We start from the raw sequence: 24,293 nt of genomic DNA on the forward strand, positions 1-24,293 counted from the left end.
AACCAAAATTTGAGAGTTCACTGATGTAATATCAGAGTGAGACCGGAGCAAGTGTTCACATTTCTGCTATAGTAGCTCCGTCTTATTCATAAGGCGAGCTATTTTTACAATGAGAACGCCATCAAAGCCAACAGAACCGGTTTATTTTCCAAGCAATGTCACTGTGTTCCCGGAAAAGCGAGATTAGTACAAATGCCACACAAAGACAGTGTAAAAGAGGCAATATAAATGTTTATTGATGGAAAGCGTGGCATGTGTGTTGTAAGGCGGCAGGCACAGGAGATCGAAGCCAAGCAGCTGGTTAAAAACACCGAATCCTAGCGCGATGACCTATGAAAAACAGAAGAGAAAATACACGTAAAGTCAAGGTTGAGTGGAATGAATTTCTAAATGTCACATACAAATAAATCGGCAGCAACGAAGAGAATGAACCAAAGGTCTCAATATCACATTGACAATTGGTTTATCCAACCGATGGCCCAACATCTAGGTCTGGAAACAAATCGTCCTTGTCAATGTTTAGCATTTCATCCACCAAAGATCGTTCCCGGGTCCAGCTCATGAAAATCTTTCTTCTGTTGTCCATTGTCATTGAAAATTTATGACCAGATTAAGATGATACCAATATTGAGTAAATCGTATATGGATGTAAAAGAATCGCTTACCAGATGATCATCTATTCAACCTACGTCTATCTAATGTGTATGGCCATCCTAAATGGGTTTTCAGAACTTTTAATTGTATGCGAGGGAAGGTGTTCTAGGTTTCTCATCCATAATTTTGTCTCAAAAGGAACTTTTATTCCAAACCGAGTTTAAAATTTTCAATCATTTCAGATTAGGAGCTATAAGAAATCCACCGATAAATCAGAAGATTCGTGAGTCCTTAGAGATTTCTTAAAGGGATCCTATCATTAAAACTGAATTGTTTCTGCCTACCACATAGGAATAGCCTTAAGTAAGGCTATTCTTCTCCTGCCTTTAGATGTCTTCTCCGCGCCGCCGTTCAGTATATAATCTGGTTCGTCGGTATGCAAATGAGTTCTCTCGCCGCACTGGGGGCGGTCCTCAGCACTCAAACAAAACTGGGTCGTCCCCAATGCTGCCAGAGATGTCTCCAGCGCCGCCTCCATCTGCTTCAGGAACAGGTCTTATTTGCGTCTTCTTCCGGCGCTGGCTTCAAACTTCTAGGCCTCGAGCCTAGGGCAAAGCCGACTGCACATGCCCACAGGCCACAAGAAAATGGCCGCTTACACAGTATTGTAAGCATCCATTTTCTTGTGGCCTATGGGCATGCGCAGTTGGCTGCCCGAGGCCTAGAAGTTTGAAGCCAGCGCCGGAAGAAGATGCGTGAAGTGGCCGTTCCTGAAGATGAAGGCGGCGCTGGAGAGTTCTCTAGCAGCATTGGGGGCACCCCCAGTGCTGTTTGAGTGCTGAGGACCGCCCCCAGTGCTGCGAGAGAACTCATTTGCATACTGACGAAAACTGGGATTTCTATGGAATGACGGCACAGAGAAGACATCTAAAGGTAGGAGAAGAATAGACTTTCTTAAGGCTATTTCTATGTGGTATGCAGAAAAAATTCAGTTTTAATGATGGACCCCTTTGATACCGGATCAAGATGATCGCTGGATATCGCTGGCACAAGGAGTTCCTAGACAAGATTTCCCAAGATGGGAATATCTCAACTCACGACCACGGTCCTAACACTTTGGAAATCCATTGGGTGTAAGATTGTAGAATCAACCAAAAGCACCCTCAAATATCTTTACGACTATTTTTTAGATAGGCCTCATGGTCCATGTCTAAACTATCGATCTATTCCTATTCTTAGTGCCAATTCCAAGACATAATTGGAAGGACTTGTGTTATAGCTCTTCAAGTTTCCCATTTTTGCATCATTGCTTCGACACAATGAAATCCCGCACAGACCGAAAGCCTGATTTCTGCAAAACGTGAACATGAAACATGAACATGAAATCCATTATGTGGAATCAGACTAGTGTTGGGGGGTGCACGTAACAAAGCATAACATAACATGCAGCCGGAACATTTCTGAGATTGGTAGATAAACAAATACCTGTTCCCGGCCATAACAGAGACCGAGAGTAATGAAGCTGTCGGTGCAGGATGTGATTCCGAGTTTAGCAAATGATCCATACGTACTTGTTACGACGACAGCTGAGCTCAAGAAGGTCCTTGTACGTTGATTGTTGTCACAGTTGCAAGGAAACATCGCTGGAACAATCTATCTGGGTCCTGGGGTTGGTTGTCACAGTCCAATTTATGGCTAAGAAAATGCCTCTTGAAGCCGTTGGGCACTGTGGATTGGTTGGATCTGCTGGGACCTTCCAATGAGCTTTGTTCTATGCCTAAAGGGAAAGAACAAGCGTGTTACATCCAATAGAGTAAGTCTGACACTAGAACTAAATACAAGAAGAAGTTCCATCCAAAAGTTTCCTTTTCCCCAAAAAATTGTTCCAAAATGACTTATGTCTATGTAAAATTCATCTCCCAATTCTCTTGTTTGGTCCTTGAGTCGATCTGTAACAGAGGTTGACCGCGCTTTCTCCACCATAAGTATTGCTCATATGCTTATACATAATATAAGTCAATTCACAAGTCGATCTTAACCCTGTGAAGTGGAGAGGGGTATAGTGCGGGAGAACCGTTATTGTTGCAGTATGCACAGGCGTTTAGCTTGTAGGTCCCGGATTGGAGTAAAGTTCGGGCCAGTCCTACAGGGCAATCCACTCCAGACTTAGAAACAGACCAGCAGGGCTTCGTAAGTAGCAAAGCAAGTGTCCGATGGTAATGTCTGCACAAGATTTTGAACGGACATTAGCAGCGGACACTAGCTGTCGGACACCTGGGCCGCAGCATTGTCAGATTGACATCGGATCCTGGAGAGGTAAGTAACATTGTTTATCATGTTCCCTCACCTCCCCTGGGGCTCCGATTATTATACTCGGGGGTCTGAAAAGACCCCCAAATATAATAATAGTGGTAGTGGGATCGTGGCCTGGCCAGGGCCTATTCACTACCGCCCGCCGCGGCCTATAGTACAAGGGGAAGCAGGGGCAGCAGTGAACAGGTCCAGGGAGGTTGGTATATAGGCTGCTACCGGCTGGGAATACTCAACAGGTAGCGGCCTATTATAAAACAAACAAACATAAAGTTCTCATACTTAGGGGCCACACGGTGCCTCAGTAGTTAGCACTGCAGCCTTGCAGCACTGGAGTCCTTGGTTCAAATCCTGCCAAGGGCAAAAAACCATCTGCAAGTAGGTTGTATGTTCTCCCCATGTTTGTGTGGATTTCCATCCCATATTCCAAAAAGACATACTGATAGGGGAAAAAATGTACACTGTGAGCCTGTGAGGCTCACAATCTACATAAAATAAAGTTCTCATACTTACCGACCTTGATGCTGCCACATACTTTTCTCTTGACGTCTGTACCGTCTACGCTGAAACGTAGATGTCTGAACCAGCGCAAGGAGAGCGGCAGCTTTCCTGTGCTGGTTCAAACAAAAAAAAGCTTAAAAAAAAGAAAGAAAGAAAGAAAAAATGTCACGCGATCGACCCATACGTCCTTTGTGATCGACCGGTAGATTGCAATCGACGTTTTGGGCACCCCTGCTGTACACCAAACCTGTGTGCTACAATAAAGTCTGTTTTTGGAAAGAAACCAGAGCTTCTGAATCCCCCGTACATCACAGCCCATATACCCTGGAATGTTCAAGGTTTCGAAATGACTGAACAACACATTCTCGCTGCATTCATATAAATGTAAAATAGTTCTGATTTCCAGGTAGCCGACAGAATAAAGTCTGATTGTGTTCCGATCCTGGACCTTCTCTTATAAATCACAAGGTTCTCGGTCGCTGACATTATTTATTTATATAGCACCATTAATTCCATGGTGCTATACATTATTATATTAATTCCATGGTGCTGTACATTATTATATTAATTCCCTGGTGCTGTACATTATTATACTAATTCCATGGTGCTTTACATTATTATATTAATTCCATGGTGCTTTACATTATTATATTAATTCCATGGTGCTTTACATTATTATATTAATTCCATGGTGCTGTATATTATTATATTAATTCCCTGGTGCTGTACATTATTATATTAATCCCATGGTGATGTACATTATTATACTAATTCCATGGTGCTTTACATTATTATATTAATTCCATGGTGCTTTACATTATTATATTAATTCCATGATGCTGTACATTATTATATTAATCCCATGGTGATGTACATTATTATATTAATCCCATGGTGATGTACATTATTATACTAATTCCATGGTGCTTTACATTATTATATTAATCCCATGGTGATGTACATTATTATATTAATTCCATGGTGCTGTACATTATTATATTAATCCCATGGTGCTGTACATTATTATATTAATTCCATGGTGCTCTGTACATTATTATATTAATTCCATGGTGCTGTACATTATTATATTAATTCCATGGTGCTCTGTACATTATTATATTAATTCCATGGTGCTGTACATTATTATATTAATTCCATGGTGCTCTGTACATTATTAGATTAATTCCATGGTGCTGTACATTATTATATTAATTCCATGGTGTTCTGTACATTATTATACTGTAGAATCAGACTACAAGGTTCGTTTGTAGTCTTTTACCACGGAGACACATAGATCTGTGCAAAAATGGTAGAAAGTAGAAACCAGTGGGTGTTACATACTGGCGACACTTTTTATTTCAGAAACAAACAAACTAGGTCTAGTGATGAAGGTGGACATAGAAGAATCAACAAGACTCCTTTAAGACTCTGGGGCATTGTAGAATTGATTTATGATGATTCTCGCTTTTTTTCACTTTTTTTCTTCTCTGAAGCTGTCAGGTCATTTTTCACACTAAATATCTTGGAGGGGCTGGGGTTTCATCGAGGTTGGACGCACAACTATATGCATTTTTTATGTCTTCTGATGCATTTTTTATGCTTTGAGCAGAGCTTCAAAAAAACGGCGTAGACTTTTATTTCGCACTTGAAAAGAGGAACCGAAAAAAGGGGCCGTTTTCATCTGTTGCTTTGATTCGGAAATGGGAGATCTGGATGGAAATGGTCACGAGAGTCATCATGAGCGGTCATCGTGGCGGGGCCAAGAATGTCTGCACACACTCAGTACCTACAAGACGTATCCCTTTAAGAGGGAAGAGAGTCATTGGATGGCTATGGAGATGCGTGACCGCACGTGACTGCTTTGATAAGGGAGTTTTTCATGTTTTTAGTGAGCAACAACATTAGTCCAAGCCTTTCGACACTGATCAAAAGCAAAGGGCTCTTTAATGTGAGAACAGATCGCTACAAAGTTATTTAACACTCCTTACAAGTACTAAGCCAAAGACGTGAAGTCTTTACGAGATCGTTACGTAGCCGACTGGTCTCAGAAGTCACAGAATTATATCTGATTCATCCATATGTTTAGAACTAAGGAAGGATCAGAATCAAGAAAAAACTCCTCAAAGCAAGCCAAGTATACAGGTCATGAACGTAGCCTTAAGAAAGTCTATTCATCTCCTACCTTTAGATGTCTTCTCCGCGCCGCCGTTCCGTAGTAATCCCGGTTTTTCTCATTATGCAAATGAGTTATCTTGCAGCACTGGGGGCGGTCCTCAGTGCTCAAACAGCACTGGGGGCGTCCCCAATGCTGCGAGAGAACTCTCCAGCTCCACCTCTATCTTCTTCAGGAATGGGTCTTCATCGTGTCTTCTTCTGGCGGTGGCTTCAAACTTCTAGGCCTCAGGCAGCCGACTCCGCATTCCCGCCGGCCACAATACTGTGTAAGCAACCATTTTCTTACGGCCAGCGGGCATGCCCTTGGCTCGAGGCTTAGAAGTTTGAAGCCAGCGCTGGAAGAAGACGCGAAGAAGACCCGTTCCTGAAGAAGATAGAGGTGGCGCTGGAGAGTTATCTCGCAGCATTGGGGACGCCCCCAGTGCTGCGGAGAAGTCATTTGCATACCGATGAAAACCAGATTATATACCGAACGGCGGCGTGGAGAAGACATCTAAAGGTCGGAGATTAATAGCCTTTCTTAAGGCTATTCCTACGTGGTAGTGAGAAAAAATTAAGTTTTAACGATAGGATCCCTTTAACATGGACTGGGCACATTCATGGTTGTGTGCATGCAACCTTAAGCAGAAGACCTTTCACCATCTCCATAAACTCCAGCTGAAAAATATTAGAGGAATCTAAATCCCATCAAAATTCGGTGTGACCTTTGCCCTTTGCCTTCCATCAGTTTTTCTCGGTACTTGCAGACAGTTTTTGGCAGCACTGGGCAGGGAGGTTGTTCCTGCCGCCATCTTGGAGAACTAAGCCCAGATCTTCTGTGGATGTTGCTTGCTCCAATCCGTCTGTCTCTCCATGTCATCCCAGACAGACTGGATAATGATAAGATCACGGCTCTATCTGTGGGGCTGTCTCATCACTTCCAGGACTCCTCTTCTATTTCTGATAGCCTTCATATTTTACAGAATTTTTTCCACTCCTTCCAAATCCCATACATTACAATGGCCCCGTATAGCTCCATATGTCACGTGTATAAGACCTGTATTATTCAGGGTTACGGGATGGATGTTCCGGCACGCAGGCTCGGTGCGCTCGTCCTTGCTATTCCAATAACCAATTGAGAATCCCATCTTAATTACTTCCATTATAATAAAAGAATTCCATCCTCATATGTTACATTATAAATCCGCCTTGCAGCCATCAGCTTCTTCTTGTATTCGCTCTGCTGATGGATCCATCAAGGTTAAGTTCATTACAGTGACACAGAGATCAGACGTTCCTAACAATACAACATATCTGAACGCCCTCGGTGCCCTCGGGGCAGGGTCTGGAGATCGCTGGGAGAACAATAATGAATTCTCCACATTATAACCGGGGTTACTAATTCTAAAGCATATAAACAAGAAGATGAAAGGAATTGAGAGCGGCGAATGCCTAAGTGAGAACAAGACGGACCTACGGAGGAAAAAATCTATACCAGAACCGCTGGAGAGGATTGCTTTGTGATTCCATGGGGTTAGAATGTATCAGTCTTATCTTTGTATCGGCAAATACCATAGAACAAAGATCCGGGGCCACATGTGCGATAAAGGGCTGCGTTCCCACTATCCGTTTTGCTGGCCACCATGGATGTGGTACGGCCTTGTGTATATCCGTGTCCTATCCATGTGTCAATAGTATATTTTGGCATCACAGACAGGTGAATGGATGAATTGGCTACAATGTGTCTTTGTGTTGTCCATGGCTGACCAATTTTTTTCATGGCTAGCACATGGACAGAATACTCAGGTGTTTCCATTCTGGTGCCGGGACGTGTGATGGGGTCCCTCCATGCATCAGTTATGCCCTTCACCAATAGGGGCCTTTATTAAGACTGACATACAATTTGCCAGTATTTAAGGGGTCACCCGGCCTCAAATAAAAATGTCATACTGTTGACTAGGGTTGAGCAATCGGGATCGGAGAAGATCGGATTCCGATCGGTGATCGAGCAAATTTCAATTGGCATGCCGATCCCAATCTTTTTAGGCGGGATCGAGGTCTCACGTTAGTTCCCACAATGCTTGGCTACTGGTATTAGGATTGAGCGATTGGGATCGGAAAAGATTGGATTCCGATCGGTGATCGAGCAAATTTCACGATCGCGATCAGAATTCCGATGCCGATCTTTTCCAGCGGGAATGAGGTTGGTATTTAAGGATAGGACATGCCCAAAGTTGTCAGGATTGATACCAAAAATATCCAGGATGCTGCCGATAAAGGGGGGATCTCCAGGAACACTTGACAAGTATCCCGGGCCCGGCAGGCTATCTGTTATAGTATATATAATGTGGGTAGGGTTGAGCGATCGGGATCGGAAAAGATCGGGTTCCGATCGGCGATTGAGCAAATTTCACATCGCGATTGGCTGGAAAATGATCGGAAATCGGATTTTGAAATGTCAATATCGGCTCAACCCTAAAATTGACTTTTCCCATAGAGAAGCATTGACTAGGGTTGAGCAATCGGAATCGGAAAGGATTGGATTCCGATCAGCGATCGAGTAAATTTCATGATCGGGATCGGCTGGAAAATGATTGAAAATCGGATTTTAAAAACGATCCTGAAATCTCAAGATCGACTCAACCCTACTGTTGACCTATCCCTAGGATACGCCATCAGTATGCAGTATGTGATCTGTCGTGGTCTGACTGCTGAATCCCGCACATATCATTTGTACTAGCCGCCTCCGGATGTCGGAAGCTTCTAGTGAATGGGCAGCGCCGCTCCTATTCCAGTATAGCGGCGGTTCTGGTGAATGACAACGCCATTCCTATTAAATGGACACAGGTGCCCGTCCATTCGAAAAATCCTCTGTATACCTTGAACCCCCTCCCTCTATAGAGCGAATGCCAGACATGATTTTTGGTGGCGTTCCCCTTTAAGAGAAAACATTTAAACCCAACCTATACTATGACTGTAATGTTTCCCCCGTTCATCTCATGCATTTAATAGCCTTGTCTGCCGGAGCGGCGCTTCTGTTTTATGTAAATAAACTGCAAACACAGCACACAGAGCCGTAACGCCGTGTAATTCTCTCCGGCCGGGTTTATCTCTGTGGTTGGCGAGTGATGAATGACAATGTTGATCATCGGCTTCGGGATACATATAACTACAATCACCTGATCACTCATTGTCAGCCAGCCATGTACCTGTCACCGCCACCGTCAGTCGCCGCAGGCATCCAGTTCCCCTATGTGTCTTCATATTGATCAGCCTCACAGGCAATAATAGCTTATCCTCAGACAACGCGCCTCACGTTGTGCTGAAAATACTATGTGTGTGTATATATATATATATATATATATATATATATATATACATATATATCCTTCTCCAGTTATTCTATGTTCTACCTATTAGTCTATGGAGAGGAGAGGGGGGAGGAGGCTGCTGGAAAAGACATACAAATAACTGCAGCTGCTACAGTCTACTGGTCTATAACTCAGTATCACTGCTGTGTATCAAGGTAAGACTCACAGAATGAGGCAATAAATCAATGAACAGTCTCCCCTCTCCTCTCCATAGACTTCTAAAGATGGAGATGTAAACAAACAGTCTGAGTGAAGATTAGTCGGAGGAGAGCAGACCAATAAGTGGAGAAGGAAACAGATTTCTTTCATAAGATATATGATAAGATTTCTTATATTCACCTGGACTATTCAATTATGACAAGTGGTTTTATAATTGGAGGTACACTTTAATTACAAGATCCTAATATTGTGAAGGACCTCCGATCTCACCTGAGTAAATAGCGGCACAATTTCAGGCCCCTCTGCTGCAGCATTTTAGGGGGATACTTGTTAAAACTTTGAAAAAAAACCCAATAAAAAAAAACACATTCGGACACCCATCGCTTTTGTTATATTTCCGTGTTCCAGATGTGTAAGCCATCTCTCATCACAGGCACTGCTACCAGGTCTCTGCTGTGTAAAACAGCAGAGACCCACAATGGCCACGACACCCACTCAAGTACCATTTTTAACAACCCTTTCCTATGGGAGAAGGTGAAACAGCTTTGCCATTTACACTGTGGCCTCTTTGCCAAATCTTGGCTCCCATCATTAGAAAAAACTCTTGGGCCCCAATGCCAAATTGCACATGGTTCCCCATCTACCATGACAATTTATAATAATGGTGTCTTCATTTTTGGTGGAGGGGCAACGGGCCTTGTCAGGCACCATTGCTGGGTGTGACTGCTACCTCTGCACCCCCTTAAAGCGAGCCCCTTGACATTCTATAAGAAACCCCTGATTTCCCGTAGACATGCCTAGGACTGAGCCATTCACTGATAACTCTTTGCTTGTTCTATGAGTATGAGGAGGGTCCGAAGAGAGCAATGTGGTCTGCTCAGATCACCCCCGCCCCTCCAAACTCTCAATCTCTGCCAGGTGTAAGGGGTTGTTCGGTTGCAGTCACCCCATTGCCCACCCTTAGGTTTGTATTCCCTTTGAGCTCCCACAAGTAGTTTTCCCTTCCAGTTTGCCCCAGTACAGTCGTAGCCCTGCTGCAATTTCTGGTGTTTTTGACAATCTTCTGCAAAGTCCTCACACGTTTGACCTTTTCTTTCCCTTAATCACTTTCTCCCAAAGGAACTTTTTGTCTTTGCTTTGAAAGAACACAAAGTCCAATTATTCCTACAAAGTACGGGGCGGCCATGTTGGGCTCCTTTCTCCTACAATACATCCCAGCAGTGCGCCATCACGATAAATGAGTCTACCGATCACCTAAAGGACACAATGAAAAAGAGATCAAATATAGACACATGAAAGGTCTGCGCGTTGCAAGAATCCAGCCGGGATCCCCTTGTTACCAGCGTCTGTCGGTTTTCATATGAGGAGACTATTGCAGGCATAGTAGGTGACATGTAGCGGGCGATGGGGCATTATCACATGAATACTCTTCCCTGCCGGTCTGGAGATTGTGCCCTGTTATTCTGTTCTCATGTACCATGCATACTCTGCAGGGTTTAGCAAGTCATCTAAATGGGAGCAAAGATTAAAGGGATTGTCCGACGGCAGAAACATCAAATTATTCAAGTAATGCAAACAAGGCGAATGTATGAATATAATATAATGGCTTTATTTAAGCAAGTATTCCAAGAAAACAGTAAAAAAGTTGCAGATTTTTGTGCAAAAAAATGAAAACATTTTCTGTTCTGCAGTTTTTGGAACCGGCCTCTACGCATCATCTTCCGGCCTGGTTTTCAATCTTCTATACATGTGCAATCGTCTCTGCCAGCGGACAGAGCCGACTGCACCTGCGTGCGGCCATTTTTTTGTGGCCGCTTACGCGAGCTCTTGTAGTAAGCGGCCACAAAAAAATGGCTGCGCGCAGGTGCAGTTGGCTCTGCCCAAGGCCGCTGGCAGAGCCGATTGTGCATGCATAGAAGATTGAAAGCCATGCTGGAAGACGACGCGTAGAGTCCGGTTCCTGAATAAGATGGAGGCGGTGCTGGAGATTTCTCTCGCAGCATTGGGGACGCCCTCAGTGCTGCGAGAGAACTCATTTACATAAAGACAGAAAACGGAATATCTACCAAATGGCGGCGAGGAGAAGAGGGTCTATCTACTTCTGACTAGCTGTTTGTGTTATAGATTAGATGTTAGTCATAGACAGCAAGCAGCCTTTCAGATTCTGTGTCGAGGATCTACTTAGCCGCATCATGCCCCGTATTCGCAGTCCAGTGTCCCTGGATCTCCTCTATTATGGGCTTTTCTCAGCTATTTATTTTCTGTTTACACTTGGTAATCTCAGAATTACATATATAATAGTAGAATCCAGTATGTGCTACAGCCATAATGGGGTTTTTAGAAGCAGAAAAACTCATAAGACACCATGTATTGAATCTAATATAGTCGATGGAAACCCTTACAGAATTGGCAGTCTATTATTAGGCTTAATGGCCAGAGTGAAAATTGCAAAACGGTAAAATTATATAAAAATATATATTTAACATAAAAAGTTGATTTAAAATAGGTCATATGAAACATAAACCAAGTAGCAGAATAAGGATGGGGAAGGGGCTGCAGGTAAAACAACCCCTCCCCCCAGATATCAATATTACTACTGATTCCAATGGACCCTGACAACCTTGCAAAGGATGCATCGAATACATTAGGGGAGTCTTAAAAATCGGTGCCCCCCCCTCCAGCATGCCCTAATAATACAAAGGAGAAGGGGTTGTGTGAACCGATAAACCCTTTTTAATTGCAGGACAATCGTTATTAATGGACTCTAGAAGAGGTCGGGAAGATACTTAAAGCAGAGTCTTTGCCTGAAAAATCTTTAAGATGTTCAGCTGAACTGACTCTCTCCAGTCCAGTGACGCCATCTGTATTTGTAAGATGTCATTCACATCTATAAAAAAGAGAACGAAGTAACCTACGGAAATAAAGGACGCCTGCCTCTTCACGGTCCAAGTATTTTCAATTACTGATACAAAAAGCTCCGGAAGAAAGGAACAAGTGTCTGCTCTCATGTGGCCCACCGCTAAATGTAATACCCCTGTGTGCAGCAGCGCCCTCTAGTGGCCAGAGCAGAAAAATGGGGTAAATTCTAGGCTTCTTCGGGCTATGATGTAGATTATGTCCAATCCATGGGAAAGGGCACAGCTTGCACCACTGATCAGAAGATTGGGGGGGGGGGGGTTTCATGTTCTCCTGATGGGTAGGGGGTTAAGAGTTGGATATGCAAGTTTTCCCTTATTTTAAGATCTTACACAGGTGGGAAAATCTGTTTATCCACTTCATGACCGGATACATTTTCAGGATTTTTTGGAACATGAAGATTTTCCAAAAAAAAGGTAATTTTTATTTTTGCATTTAATTTTTTTTTAATATCTGGGAAAATTTTATTATTTATACACATTGTGCCCCCCCCATCAGTTTATAACAAGCCTATGGGGACATAGGTGAGGATACAACACCAGACACCTTCATGGATCAACTGTTCTCGGAATGGAGCAGGAAGCAGACAGCGCTGTTCTCTTTGTAGTGGCCGAAGTGAGGTACTGCAGCTCAGATCCTATACAAGTGAATAGGGGCTGATCTTCAATACCCTCATCTGGCATGGACACAAACTAAGAAAATGGAATAAGACATTTAAGACATTGTACAAAGACCGGCTGTCCCCTGGAAACATTGACTACTTCTATTCAAGGCTTGTCAATGTCCCAATGGTAAAAACATAAAAGGCATTATAAGACCAGACTAATGAATCTGGTGTCTTGAGTCGTCTTTTGTTGGCCCGTAATAGACTTTGCAGCTTTTAGTCCTTGGATGAGGAATATAATGGGGTCTTAGTGACCCAGCACCTGCTTCCTTGCTAATAACCCTGAACCGGATAGGGCCACTCATCCCCAAGTGGTTGAGGCAGGATTCATCTCGGTGCTTCACATCTCAAGGACGGACTTCACGTTCCCGAAAACCACTTGACCTCACAGTCACGACCCATGCAGCCAGGATGCACATGTGATGAAGCGGGCAGAGAAGTGACATTTTGTGCCTTGATTGGATTACTCGCCATAAACCGGATTTTTATACAACATCATCGATTTTCTTGCTTTAATTTTATCTTTACCAAATAAGAAATCTCATCAGGGTAAAAGCTGACGGCGAGTGCGGCATCGCTATCCAATGCAAGGAGTGAATTAATTCTGTTATAGCTCTGGATACAATGCGGCTTCCTCCAGATCCGTGATTTATTGACGTGCCAAATGTGCTGACGCCGCCGTAAAAAAAATAGTCGTCGCTTATTTCTCCATAGTCCTTCATCTGCACGTTATGGCGGTTTTAGTGGGTCTGTGCGCGTATGTAAATTTTTTCGTTCAGCAGTTTGTGCTCCGGAGCTGCACTTCCAATTTATAATTAGGCACGGGAGGATAAAAGCATTAACATGGCCGGGGAGCTGAGTTGCGGTGGGGGAACCTGGGGAGATTGGTTTTGGGAATACTCACGAGGTTCGCTGGCAAAAATTTAGTTTCAACTGAAGGTATTTAGGACAAAGAGAAAACGAAATGTGAAGTTATAATCGAAAAATTTCTTCAGGCCCAGGAATATATTAACCAGTGACCAGGGACGGTGTCTAAAAATAAAGAAAAACTTACCATTCCTTATCTTCGCCATCACCTCCTCCGTCGTTCCGTTCTTCTTCCTTGGTCATGCACCGTCTTCTTCTGCCCCCCAGGTCACTTGTGATTGGGTTTCAGTGGTCACATGGGGTGCAATGATGTCATCACACTTGGACATTACATCATAATGAGGTTGTGGCTTGGGGCAGAAGAAGATGGCACATGGCCAGGAGAAAAGACCCTGGAGGAGCCCAGGAAAGTGAGCAAGTGAAATTTTTAATTTTACACACAATAGTGTTGGGCTTAAGCCGGTTGCACGTGACAAACTGGCTGCCATTAATAAGCCGGCATGGGCGGCATATGGAGGTTATCCATACGCTGCCCGTTCTCTGCCCGTGCATGCACGTTTCCTATCATTCCAGGCTGCAAAATCGGACAGGAATAGGACCTGTTCCATATTTCGTGGCCCACACACGGGACCGTGTAATTCACCATCATGTGTACGGGAACATAGAACCCCCATGGCACACTGACTTCAAGGGGACTTGAAAAGAGATCCCACTGGTTAGCTTTGGTAGATTCCCAAGTGGTGGATCCCTGAAAATTTGGGATTGTCCGAAATCAACTTTTTTGTACAATTTGCGCACACCCAGTTCATTTTGAACCAGTTCGCCCAATGCTAGAACTAGGAGTCTATACACATTAGACCTGTATGGAGCAAAATGAGTATCAGAGACTTCCCTAACAGTCAAGGTCAGGGGAAAGAGAGATTGGACTTTGGGATTTCCATAGGCCCCATCCAATTTTCCCACTTTACTTTCTACATTACAATCCTCTTTCTGAGCCTTTGCACAAAAACTGCCTAAAACATATATTGTTGACATCTGTCTTGTGCACATTGTTCTCCATTATACTCAATGGGGCAATTTGTTTGACGTGGGGGAGGGGCAATGTGGTGGTCATTGTTGTGAGAATTAACATTGGCCAAATGATAGAAGCATTATGGCTGACAATTGGGGTATCATGGCTGTGACTGTCATAAGGGGATTGTGGATGGCACGGTGTTGTCATTATTATGTGGGTACTACTGTATTTCCCTAAGAGGTTGACCTGTCCCAGAGGCAGGACTTAAAGTGTTCCTCCAACTACAAAACCACTCTTCATATATGAATAACACAAGTGATTTTAAGAAACTTTGTAATACATCTTATTAAAGAAATCTGTTTCCTTCTCCACTTTTCACACTCCTTTTCCCCTCTGTTCCTTCATTCAGGCTTTCATGACCAATATTTGTATCAAATCTGACAGAAGTCTACAGAGAGGGGCGGGGGGAGGAAGAGGCTGCTGCCAGCTAGTAACTGATTTATTGCCTCCTTCTGTACAATGGTAGAGCATCATCTTGAGAGATGGGAGTACTTCTTACCTACAATTGCAGATTAAGGTATGGTGACACTCATTTCTATAGATCCATAGACACAGCCGTAGTTCTTGAGGCTGTAGGACTGGACCATAGGGAAAATATGATGCAGGTCCAATACGGGTCAGTGAAAATCACAGATACCAATCCATGTGTCATCCAAGCTGTTCTTCCTGATCCATAGACTGCACACAGTCATGTGTAGGTAACCTCACAGTGTAGCAGAGAGTGCTCCTCCTCCCCTCTCCATAGACTTCTATGCCTGAAGTAACTCAGCCAGATAAATGGAGAAGGAAACAGATTTCTCTAATAAGATATATTACAAAGTTTCTTATATTCACCAGGATTATTCATATAGTCAAGGCACACTTTAAATTTCACAATTTTACCAATAAATTTTGTTGGCAACTATGAACTAGGTTGTATGTGTTAAATATAATCTAAAATTGCAGGTATACCACAGGGATTAGGTATAATACAAGGCATTAGTTTCTCCTGGAGTGTTCTTTTTAGCCTTACCATGCCAAATTGTGATATGAAGCATAGTGCCACTTGGTTCTGCTGTAAAGAACAAATTTGGTTATACTTCACTTGCCTATTTAATGCCATATTGCGTTTGCTGTGTCGCTGACACATATATTCTACCCTCAATTACCCTCCATCCTAAAGAATAGCCTGTCCCTGACCTGCTTATTCATATGGATGAAGGGCTTTATAATGGGTCACAAGATCCTGACGCCTCGCTTCTTTCTCAGAATATGGCTCTAAGAGCAGCGACTTTTTACTCTATGTAAGAAGATGAACCATTCTTGACCCCAAACATAGCATTATAACCAAGCACTCAGCTCATTCAGGGCCATTATGGAACTGCCAGGTGAATCAGCTTATTGCCTTCAGTGCACATAGAAAGGTCTAATATGACACATAATACAATCCATCATGAATCCTCACCCTAAACAGACGTCAGTCTTGTCTTCATAGCTCTAGACAATACATATTATTCCGCAATGTGCACAATTGCAAAGGATCCATATCTAAGAAGCAGATATAATACGAAGATGATATAGTCCGGCGTTTTGTGTCTTTCAAGACAGAATATTAAGAACACCATGGTATAGAAGGGTTGTTCGGAGAAGGTCAGACATTTCCAAGGCAAAGTTTGCATGTGAATCTGAAGTGTGAAAGAAGATCTTTTTTTGATCAGATCTTTCTATATTTAAGCAACTACAGGCTTCACGAGCCAATGCAGCGATATAGTCAGTCTTCTCACAAGCCAACGGCATCGGCATAGTCAGTCTTCTCACAAGCCAACCGCAGCGACATAGTCAGTCTTCTCACAAGCCAATGCAGCGCCATAGTCAGACTTCTCACAAGCCAACCGCAGCGACATAGTCAGTCTTCTCACAAGCCAATGCAGCGCCATAGTCAGTCTTCTCACAAGCCAACGGCATCGGCATAGTCAGTCTTCTCACAAGCCAACGGCATCGGCATAGTCAGTCTTCTCACAAGCCAACGGCATCGGCATAGTCAGTCTTCTCACAAGCCAACCGCATCGGCATAGTCAGTCTTCGCACAAGCCAACTCCAGCGGCATAGTCAGTCTTCTCACAGGCCAAATGCATCGGCATAGTCAGTCTTCTCACAAGCCAACCACATCGGCATAGTCAGTCTTCGCACAAGCCAACTCCAGCGGCATAGTCAGTCTTCTCACAAGCCAACCACATCGGCATAGTCAGTCTTCGCACAAGCCAACTCCAGCGGCATAGTCAGTCTTCTCACAGGCCAAATGCATCGGCATAGTCAGTCTTCTCACAAGCCAACCACAGCAGCATAGTCAGTCTTCTCCTTTCCATGGTGGTGGAGGAAATGAGGTCAGTTCTCTCTACCAAGGTGCCTGAGCTCATAGATCAGGTCAACAATCAACATTTCAGCTCATGTAAATCTGTAGTCACGAGATGGGCTATAGCCCTGCTCACTTTTATGAGACTTTGTGTGTGTGTAAGCTTGGGGATTGCATATATTTTTATGGTGTTCTTCAGAGACTTGTTGCACACTTTTTGAAGAGCAGACTGACCCTGCAAGGGAGACACTGACTGACCCAAGGCAGTACCATCAGTAAGCTTCAGCCATGTGGTGTTCCTCAGAACCGTGCCTGTATTACATAGAGGAGTTGTCGTTGTGTTACCTGTCTTGTTTCAAGGTAACTTTGAGTTGTTACACCATTCAACGTGGTCTTCTGATTCCTCTGTCCTGCGTTCACCATTACGGACACTCCAAACACCATCAGGCTCTGGGAGATTTACTACAAGGAAATGCCCCAGGGGAAATGGCTACCACCAGTCCTGAGGAGTGGTCCAGCCACCGGGAACCCATTTGTCACCAATTAGGACTCCCAACCCTATTTTGTTACTGCACCCTACCCATCAGTGGATGAAACTGGAGGTCTCTTGTGAAGATATATCCGGCCTTTGGGGCATTATTTAGTAGGGTAAAAATGGAAGAACTCCAAGAGGACCACCGATGTGTGAAGAGTCTGAGCTATGGGTAAAAAGCTAGTCAGTGAGGGTCTTGCACCCCAGTTTGGAGGGGATGTTGGTCGGAGATGCCTCACCTCCTCTTTGGCCCACAGCACTCTACTAATACCATTGGTCTCATTGAAATGAATGGAGAGGGATGAGCATATCCAATCTCTGCTACATCCAAACTGGGTGTAAAATGCCCTACGATCAAACCCAAACCAATCAGCAAGTTACCCCCTAATCTGTGAATAGGGACTAATAGGTTGTAACTGGAATTTGGGTATAAGTTAAAGCAAATGAAGTCCCAGATGGACCCAATGGGGGCAAGACCAGCTAAATAATGAGTATAAGGATCAGACAACAAATAAGTAAGATTTATGACCCTCATAGGATACTGTAGACTGTGTAAGGATCTTATTCTAATCCTTATACCCTTAAGAATATTGCAGAGGTTTCTACACCTACAACGACCTCTAGTAATAACTTTTTGCAATTGTTGAGTTTACCAGTTCTAGGCAAGACAGAGAAGTCTGAAAGCAGAAATCTCCTTGTGAGAAGTACAAGACGCTATCAAGTCCCTGAAGTGTGTGATAAGGCCCCAGGCCCCGATGGCTATTTAATTGAATATTATAAGGAACTCACGCCGCTCCGGGCCCCACATCTTACACTACTTTTTAATTATTTTTGTGCTAAAGCTAATCCTCCAAAGGAAAGGCTGGAGGCGAGAATCATTACAATCTGTAAGTCAGGGAAAGATCATTTGCTGCTTGCAGATTGTTGCCCTATCTCGCTATGTAACAGGGACAAGAAGATCTTCGTCTTAGCTTTGGCCGCGAGGTTCTCTCCAGTACTAGATATTCTTATTGTACATGACCATGTTGGGTTCATGGTGGGTAAACAAACCCAGGATACCACTAGACGGGTGAGTCATATCATTATTAATGACCCACCAGGTCGCCCCCTGCCTGACACCACCAGGGTTACCTCAGGGCACTTGTTTCATTAGATGCTGAGTAGGTGTTTGACAGGGTGCATACTTAAGGCACTAAAGGTACTTATTATATTAAGTTTCTTGGGTTTTTATTTAGAGAGGACCTTTCACCACCATCAACAAGTCTTTAGCCACCCCTCCATTGATTCTGGCACATTTGGAATTTTTTCTCTAGCCCACACCTTTCCTGAGCTATCACTGCTGGTAGTTTTGGTGTCTGATATTCTATTTAGGCTCAGGAGAGCAGTGTCAGGCATGGGCAGACACTGAAATCTGACACTGGCTGTCTCTGATTGGAGCTCTGAGTCACGCCCCCTGCCTGACACCGCCCACCTGACATTACAGAGCTGATTCAGGCACCAAAACTAACTGTGCTTGTTGCTCAGGAATGGTGAGGGCTAGAGAGAAAATTCCAACTATTCTGGAATCAGAGGAGCACCGGCCAAAGGGTAGTAAACAGGGCTCCCCTCTGTGCCCTCTCACTTGCTCAGATGATGAAAGGGATTGTCCGGGAATTATAGGAAATTCAGGGGCATAGTCATACTCTGTCCTTGGAGCTCCATTGTATAGTCCCAGTCTTCTTTCCTCATTGGACCAAAGGCAGGGAATCAATGTTCACCCAAACAGCTAGTCTTTGAGGGTCCCCAGTGTTGAACCCCCACCAATCAGATATTGATAAGCTAACCTAAAAAGTGGTTATCAATAGTTCAGCATTAGAAAACCCCTTTACAGCTATTAGTTTTTTTAAAAAAACACCATAACTTTGCTGCCAGTACCCCCAGACACCCCAATATGGTAGTCCTGACAATGAATATACCCAAAGACACCGTCATGACAGTCACTTTTGCTAGAAAGCCAGAACACCAGCAATTACAGAGCGCTAGCGTTACACTCCTACTATACTTCTCAAAGGGGAGCCACCCCAACCCAAATACATGAAGTTACATATAGAGGATGATTTCTCCAGGAGCTCTTGGCCCCCCTCCCAAACTCATGCACCATTTCGTTTACCACTTCAGGGGCAGATGTTATTGAGATTGTGTCTTCCAACCATCGATAATGGAAGTCTCATCCCAAGCTTTAATAGCCCAGGGGACAAGTCCTTATAAACTCATAAGGCGGCCGCTGGCCTAAATTAGTTCATTAAGAATTTTAGAATAGATGGAGCAAAGATCTGAGTTCTAATTAGTCCTAATCCGCTAAGGAATACTAAGTCCCTTTTTATAATTCAACGTGTTGTGTCCATAAATTCCTCTTACGATGAGATGTAGAAAGGTTAAACACCTTCAGGGATTCTTCTAACTTCTTCAGAGAACGTGGTGTCGCCTTCTTGGCTTTCATATGTCTCTTTTTTCTGGGGTCTGCTATCAACCTTACGATCCCACAGCACTGTGTCACTTGGACAGCTATAGACTGTACTATATCTACCTGCTCTCAGCATGGGCAGCTAAAGACTGAACTATATCTACCTGCTCTCCCAACATGGGCAGCTAAAGACTGTACTATATCTACCTGTTCTCCTAACATGGGCAGCTAAAGACTGAACTATATCTACCTGCTCCCAGCATGGGCAGCTAAAGACTGAACTATATGTACCTGCTCTTCCAACATGGGCAGCTAAAGACTGAACTATATCTACCTGCTCCTAGCATGGGCAGCTAAAGACTGAACTATATCTACCTGCTCTTCCAACATGGGCAGCTAAAGACTGAACTATATCTACCTGCTCCTAGCATGGGCAGCTAAAGACTGAACTATATCTACCTGCTCCTAGCATGGGCAGCTAAAGACTGAACTTTATGTACCTGCTCCCAGCATGGGCAGCTAAAGACTGAACTATATGTACCTGCTCCCAGCATGGACAGCTAAAGACTGAACTATATGTACCTGTTCTCCTAACATGGGCAGCTAAAGACTAAACTACTTGTACCTGCTCCCAACATGGGCAGCTAAAGACTGAACTATATGTACCTGCTCTCTCAATGTGGGCAGCTAAAGACTGAACTATATGTACCTGCTCTCCCAATATGGGCAGCTAAAGACTGTACTATATGTACCTGCTCCCAACATGGGCAGCTAAAGACTGAACTATATGTACCTGCTCCCAGCATGGACAGCTAAAGACTGAACTATATGTACCTGCTCTCCTAACATGGGCAGCTAAAGACTAAACTACTTGTACCTGCTCCCAACATGGGCAGCTAAAGACTGAACTATATGTACCTGCTCTCTCAATGTGGGCAGCTAAAGACTGAACTATATGTACCTGCTCCCAGCATGGCCAGCTAAAGACTGAACTATATGTACCTGCTCTCCCACCATGGGCAGCTAAAGACTGAACTATATGTACCTTCTCCCAACATGGGCAGCTAAAGACTGTACTATATCTACCTGCTCCCAACATGAGCAGCTAAAGACTGAACTATATGTACCTGCTCCCAGCATGGGCAGCTAAAGACTGAACTATATGTACCTGCTGGGAGCAGTCTAATTATCCTCTTGTCTATAGATACATTATAAGTATATAGTTGGCAGGGACACAGCAAGGCACATGCCCTAGTTGTCAGTCAGGCACTAACAAGACTCTTTTATGTATTTAGATACAGAGTACAGGTAGTGGATTGAGCCTTTGCCCCAGGTGAAGGAATACCTTCATCATCGCTGTGTGACCGGAACTGTCTGCTCCTCAGTAGTTAGTAACAGAAGGTTCTGTCTGCCCCTATAGATCAGAGTAAGAGTCAATCATGTCAGAGTAAGAGTCAATGACCTTACTAAAGAGACAGACTTGGACAGACAGGAATAACCATCAGTTATTCCTTCTGACTCCCCACACACATGCACACTCAGTTCAGCCAACGTTGTCAATGGGACCTAACCTCTGTAACCTTGAATATGACACTATAGGAAGATATAGCCTAACATATATTCTAACAAAATTGCCCTTATACATACAAGAGATAGTGTACTCATATCTGCAGAGTATAGGGGCTGCTCTCTAGCACACGCTTCATTCAGTCAATGCATGTCCTACGTTACCAGGGGTGGAAGAAGATGAAAGCCTTTTTATTCTGCACATATATCTGCGCGCTATCTCTTGTATGTACAAGGCCAATATTGTTCCATTATTTATTGTAATACTTTATATACATTAGGCAGCGGTAATAGCTATTGTAGTGATATGTATATGAGCGGGCTCGTGTATTATACATAGTATATAATGTATTATTGGGGCTTACCTATGATTTATGAGCAGCTAGTGTCAGCGGGGTGAGATAGATTATACCGTACAATGCTCATGAATTTATCATCCTCATGTTAACAAGTCTCTTTATATAAGACCAATTTATAATTTTTAATTAGGTTTATAAATCTAAGATTTACTGCTGACACACTCCCTTTAAATGAGCCCCGATCATCATACTGTCCTTTAGGGGTAGGAAATCTGTCTGCATATAAGGACACTTAGATCTTATCATGTCCTTGACCACCGAATGGATGCACATCTACATACATACCGTATATACTCGAGTATAAGCCGACCCGAATATAAGCCGAGGCCCCTAATTTTACCACAAAAAACTGGGAAAACTTATTGACTCGAGTATATATGGTATGTAGTGGTCCATATGGTAAAATGAGTCGACGTAGTAGATATCACGTGTGTGATGATGTGATCCATATGGGTATATGGGTCCATATGGGTCCATATACTGTATGTCAGCCTAATAGATAAGATGTGTGTGATGACGTGGTCCATATGGTACAATAAGTCAACCTAGTAGATAGGATTTGCGCAATGACCAGGTCCCAATCAATATGGACAATGGAGCCCTGATTACATTTGCATTAGTAATACAGGCAGTGCTCAGTGGTCACCAGTCAGGACTGATCTGTCCGCGGTGTCATTTAATGAGACATTCATGTAAATCTGCTGGGAAACAGCTTGAGCTCTTTACTCCAAAGAACTTCCATAAGACGACATCCCTCCCAGCGTCTAACTAGATACGGGTTTACTAAGAGCTGAACAGAACCAAAGGATAAGATCGCTCTTTACCAGGTGTCAGATAGGAAGGTTATCCCATGTTGTAACACCGATACGGGTCTGAGACAAGGACTCTAACTAGGTATCTCCTCGTACTGCCGCCATAGCACATCATGTACGTGTGTCACACTGAGCTCATCTCAACTCCGATGTCAAATTAGCGCTTTCCCTCATTAAATAAATCTTCTTGACAACCTTCTGTCAATGGCTGCTCAACCTAAATCACTTTATTAGGCTGATACTTTGCAGTTAGGAAATATCCGCAATCTATTTTATTACAGTTATTTATTTGTGAGCCTCTGGATGGCGGTAATAAAAATCAGGTAGGTTTATTATAGACTAAGCAGGTAAGTGTCCAGAGCAGGGAAAAGCAGCTGAGACTGGTAGAGATGTGCGGTATATTACTCTACATGGTAGGATTACCATCATATGTGCGGTATGTTACTCTACATGGTAGGATTACCATCATATGTGCGGTATGTTACTCTACATGGTAGGATTACCATCATATGTGCGGTATGTTACTCTACATGGTAGGATTACCATCATATGTGCGGTATGTTACTCTACATGGTAGGTTTATCATCATATGTGCGGTATGTTACTCTACATGGTAGGTTTATCATCATATGTGCGGTATGTTACTCTACATGGTAGGTTTATCATCATATGTGCGGTATGTTACTCTACATGATAGGTTTATCATCATATGTGCGGTATGTTACTCTACATGGTAGGTTTATCATCATATGTGCGGTATGTTACTCTACATGATAGGTTTATCATCATATGTGCGGTATGTTACTCTACATGATAGGTGTATCCTCATATGTGCGGTATGTTACTCTACACAGTAGGTTTATCATCATATGTGCGGTATGTTATTCTACATGGTAGGTGTATCATGATATGTGCGGTATGTTACTCTACAGGATAGGTTTATCATCGTATGTGTGGTATGTTACTCTACATGATAGGTTTATCATCATATGTGCGGTATGTTACTCTACATGGTAGGTTTATCATCATATGTGCGGTATGTTATTCTACATGGTAGGTGCATCATCATATGTGCGGTATGTTACGCTACATGGTAGGTATATCATCGTATGTGCGGTATGTTACTCTACATGGTAGGATTACCATCATATGTGCGGTATGTTACTCTACAGGATAGGTTTATCATCATATGTGCGGTATGTTATTCTACAGTATAGGTTTATCATCGTATGTGCGGTATGTTACTCTACATGGTAGGTTTATCATCATATGTGCAGTATGTTACTCTACAGGATAGGTTTATCATCGTATGTGCGGTATGTTACTCTACATGGTAGGTTTATCATCATATGTGCAGTATGTTACTCTACAGGATAGGTTTATCATCATATGTGCGGTGTGTTACTCTACATGTGTTTGTTATTTATTGACTTATTTTTTAAACTGAATGCGTTTATTCAGCAAAAAGGCACAGTGTGAACCCATCCCAAACAGAACAGCAGTGTGCATATACCATCCATCAATGTATTCAAACAAGGAGCAAGGGATCTCCATTCCCATGAGCGGTCAGGGTCCCGGACCACAAGTGATCATCCGTGTATCATCTATACTGATATATTGCTATCATGGAGGGAGACC

The 24,293-nt window shown here is 43.3% G+C and overlaps 1 protein-coding gene across 1 annotated transcript in view; it reads right to left on the reverse strand.

Moving 5' to 3' along the window:
• Window positions 1-211: 211 nt before the first annotated feature.
• The window catches only part of SHISAL2A (shisa like 2A), a 38,913-nt gene continuing 14,831 nt past the window's right edge, over window positions 212-24,293 (reverse strand). Inside the window, exons 3-4 of the mRNA XM_075287864.1 lie at window positions 2,166-2,371; window positions 212-330 (exon numbers count right to left, since the gene is read on the reverse strand). Coding sequence (XP_075143965.1) covers window positions 2,187-2,371 — 185 coding nt within the window. The 3' untranslated portion in view covers window positions 212-330; window positions 2,166-2,186. The remainder of the gene's footprint in view (window positions 331-2,165; window positions 2,372-24,293) is intronic.

Source organism: Leptodactylus fuscus, chromosome 9 (genome assembly GCF_031893055.1).
Source record: "Leptodactylus fuscus isolate aLepFus1 chromosome 9, aLepFus1.hap2, whole genome shotgun sequence".
NCBI lineage: Eukaryota > Metazoa > Chordata > Amphibia > Anura > Leptodactylidae > Leptodactylus > Leptodactylus fuscus.